At 41.3% G+C, this 4,288-nt stretch overlaps 1 protein-coding gene across 1 annotated transcript in view; it reads left to right on the forward strand.

Moving 5' to 3' along the window:
- LOC138023686 (uncharacterized) overlaps positions 1–3,895 on the forward strand; it is a 28,206-nt gene extending 24,311 nt beyond the window's left edge. Inside the window, exons 27-28 of the mRNA XM_068870730.1 lie at positions 760–848; positions 1,874–3,895. Of these exons, the coding sequence (XP_068726831.1) occupies positions 760–848; positions 1,874–1,984 (200 nt within the window). The 3' untranslated portion in view covers positions 1,985–3,895. The remainder of the gene's footprint in view (positions 1–759; positions 849–1,873) is intronic.
- Positions 3,896–4,288: the final 393 nt, after the last annotated feature.

The raw sequence follows: 4,288 nt of genomic DNA on the forward strand, positions 1-4,288 counted from the left end.
TGCCCATTATTTAGAGGCCATTTAAGTATTCAGATTTTTCAGTTACTGAACCGCGAACTTCGGACTGAAATTTGCGTTTTTGCCAAATATGAAAGAGTTTTGTTTGATTTCAGCTCATTTCTTGCCTGCTATCTGCAAATTTCAAGCAACCTCTCAAAATAGCCTGCGCTGCTGACGGTTTTCTCCCAGCAAACGAGCGGCGAATCCGCGAGGGCATTGGGCGGGGATTTTCTTCCCTCCCCAATGCCCTCGCGGCTTCGCCCCTCGATGGCTCGCTCGCAAGGACAAAACCGCCAGCTACACAGAGAGAGACAAGTTAGAAAAAAGAAAATTTCCATGCTTTTGTGACAAGCTGCAGACGGCCTAAATCTCTGTCTTTCTTCTTGACTATAATTTGCGGTTTCAAATTCAGGTTGGTGATGTTGATTCAAGAATAAATATTTTAGTTGCCCTATGTCGGAAGTCACGTTTTTCGGAATTTTTATTGCACGATAAAAATTATCCCTATTCACCGAGAACAACCGAGCGAAGACTAAAGCAAAGCCCTGGCTTCTGCGTAAGTTGGGGCAGATTTGATAGTCAATGTCAAAAGTGCTTTTGAACTTTTTTGTCAATATAAAATATTGAAATTCGCGATTCATTGGATTAACATTAGTTTCTCTGTACTTGCCAAGTGGGAGAATATTAACAAAAATGCATCTTGATCATTTTGTTGTATTTCACAAGTTTTTTGTATCTTTGAATTTGTCATTTCATTAGAGGACATTAAGGATGAAATGAAGCTAAACCCGAATATTACCAAATTACTATCTGAAGCCAAGACGACGTTCTCAGACGATGAACATGAGGTAAGAAAAGCATGATTTGTTTTCATAATTAAATCACTCTGACGTGCAAAGCATCTCAATGCATTCTATCTTATCCCTTAAAGGACAAGGGGCCCGTTTCTCGAACGTCCCGAAACTTTACGGGCCATTTTCGGGTGTCACAATTCCCTTTGTATCTGAAGAACGGATAGGATTTAAGTCGTCAAACTTCACAGTTATTTTCCTTTTTGTTACCTTGAAAACATGTTAAAAGATCGGCTTTCCAAAACAAGCAGTTGGCAGTTTCAAAAATGTCTTTTCGGGCCCGAAAAGGTTTCGGGACTTTCGAGAAACGGGCCCAAGGTCGCTCTAAAATGTGAATAATTTTTGTACCCACCAATTTAAAGTTCATACAGAGATTACTTATTAACTGTTGTTTGAGTCCCCAGTCTGAATCCTGGCCTAATCCCTCTCGAAAGAAGCTAAAAACATTAAATAGAGCGCCGCTATTTTGAGCGGAACTTAGTAACCGGCTGGCATACGGAAGTATCTATGGAAACAAAGCAAGGGAGTGATTTTGAATATATAATAAATAGAAAATCGTATGAACTTGCTCGTGCGTTTCGTGGTTTATGGCCTCTCGCGAAGTTTTGAAAGTTCTCCAATCGCAATTTGAAAACCTGTCTCGTGCTCATAAATCACGAAGTGCACTTGTGTTCATACGATTTCCTATGCATACTACACTATTCTTACTTTCGACGCTTTTCTGCATGCGGGAACTGAAATGTCTGAGTAAAGCCAATTTCACCCCCAGTTTTTTTGGTTATTGTTGGCCAACATTTGCTGGGTGGGAGATGTTAGAGCGCAGCTCAGTGTACGAAGAATGTTGGACAACATTTATCTTAGTTACGGAGTGTTTATCTGGGGAGTTAAACTTTCGTAAGATGGGGGAATGGAGGTAAGCAGGATACCGCGTTCCACTGTCATGTGGACCCTCTCTATTTTTTAATTTTCCCATTGTTTGACCTATCAGTTATATTGAAAAAACGCGTTCAATTTCTTCACAGGATCTACTTACGGCTGCAGCGAGTGCGCTAGCAATGCTGGGAGGAGGCCAGCGTTCAGGAAGACGTAACAGTTCAGCACGGTCCAGACCAAGAAGTGCGGCCAGGAAATAAAAATTATTGAAGTTTTAGTCCTATGCTAGCTGAACGTTATTTATCAATGTAGTAATTGTCCCGTTCTGAGCTCAAATTGGCTCTAACTTGATTTTCAAACTTTTTCCAACCAATCAGAAGCAACTGTGTGACTGCTTTGTCTATCCACCTCTCAGTGGTGGATCAGTGCTGAGCTCCCATTTTCGCGCTCTTTCAATCGGTAGCCCACGCAAGCTGCCTGATTTCCTTAGCTTTTCACTGGCATTCTCATCTGTATGTGACGTTTTTTTTTTCGGACTGGTTCTAAAATCGCTTTATCTTATGAATAGCAAGGGGTCGCTTTTCCGTAGCACCGTAAAAACGCTGCAGCAATCCTGAATACACGTGGCCCACCATTTTGTATTGCTTCGTAAGTTTAACTATATAGAACCTTGACATTCATTACATTCTTAGTTCCAATCACAATTGCGGCTATCCAAACCATTACGTTAGATTGGGAGGAGTAGGGTTCACGTTGAGAATCAGCCAGGAGGGTTTACCATTAGTCAACAAAAACCGAAAATTCCGGTTGGAAATTCAAATGGTACAGCTCCTTCCACCGGAAAGTTTGCGAAAATGATGGAAATCCTCAGACGTATTCCTCTTTTCCCGTTGCAACGGAAATGACCGGAAAAATCCTGTACCATTTGTAAACTCCCACTCGACCCGGCTCACTTCGATCTGTTTTCCCGCCTTTCGACACTGCAGATGCAGCAGCCATTTCAGTTTGGCATTGTTTCTTCTAGCCTCGAGAGACTCGGGCCTGGGGAAACGCCACACCGGGGAAATCCTGTACCATTACAAGCGTTCCATTCCAACCGGATTTTCCGTGCAAATGATAAAACTGGAGTAGACGCCTGAGATCTTCCCCGGTTGTATTGTATGTGGTGCGGTTTTAGATGCGCGTCAACTGTAAATAACTTATCTACCGTTATACACAGTAGAAATGAACTCTTTTGGAAGCCCCCTTGTATCCGCTATGCTGTTGGAAGTGAACAGTCCATTTACGAAAACAGAACTATGCATGATCTTTCTTGGCAGTGGCGCAATGGTAAAAGACGCACACAAAATCATATGTATACTGGTTAAGGCGATAGTCGTAGTTGTTGGGCATAACGCATTCCTAAATACGACTGTTAGTGCAAGGAGCAGTGACTTTTTTACTTCACAATCGCAAGTTACTGAGAGATTCATTTCAGTAGACAAGCTCATAGACCAAACATCTCCCAAGCCCGTATACTTTTCATGGTTACCAGAAATCTCTCAGACCTACGGCAAACTTAGCTTTACCATTTTTACCTCGATATTCCTCTTTCAATGGCCGTAAAAATTACCAAAACCAGCAGTCATTTGCCACTTGACCGAGCTTGTGGGAGGAAACTCGCAAACTGCTTTGTAATGCCAAAATTCTTGAAAAACGCAAATGAAAATCAAATCATTGAAGCCATGCCAGTCACTGCTCGGTTGCATGTTGGTCAAAGGCCAGCATTCTCTTCTTCCTTCATTTCATTACTCGTGCGACACATTAAAAAAGTGAAATTTCGAGAGGAAAGCATTTTTGATATTGAGTGACAAATTTATCTTATTGAACCTAGCATATTCGGGTCTAGATACATTTAAGGGTTAGACAGAAATTCTTTCTTGTAGCAACGGGGTGAAGTCTATTTCGTTTTGTTGTGGATATATCTGATTTGCATTGTTATGTTTTCAAGGATACCTTTATATGGAAAAGAAGGTATTTTTAAATGGACAATCAACCCTTTTTCGATGGTGTGTAGCTGTAAATGGCCTAGATAGATAGCTTATTTAAATGGTTACCCTAGTTTTGGGTGTAGCATATTTTTATACACTGTCATGAAACCGCAATGTAAATAAATCCGAAATCTGATCCAACATCTTGGAAATTTGGTCTCTTGATACTGCATTTTGACGCTGGTTTTGACCTAAAAAGAGCTTTAGGTTATGAATTCCGCCCATATTGCTAGTGCTCGTGCGTCGCCCATGGTTGAAAAACAGCCTTGACGAGGATATACCCTCCGGAACATGTCAAAGCTCGGAATTGAATGTTGCGCCATCCTTCCCACTTTGGGTGTCGTTCGCCTTATGCAATTACGCGGGCAAAGTGCTTAAGAAGTAAGCTTATTAGAGGTAAAGGAAGCAAACATATTCTGTTAGTTAATTTTTTAGCTTGGTAAACACAGCGGTCGAGCAGGTACTAAACGTAAAGAAATACATGCAGGCCAAAAGGAGAGAATTGTTTGTTGACAAATAGAAGCTCTTCCGTTT

The sequence above is a fragment of the Montipora capricornis genome, chromosome 2 (genome assembly GCF_036669925.1).
Source record: "Montipora capricornis isolate CH-2021 chromosome 2, ASM3666992v2, whole genome shotgun sequence".
Taxonomy (NCBI): domain Eukaryota; kingdom Metazoa; phylum Cnidaria; class Anthozoa; order Scleractinia; family Acroporidae; genus Montipora; species Montipora capricornis.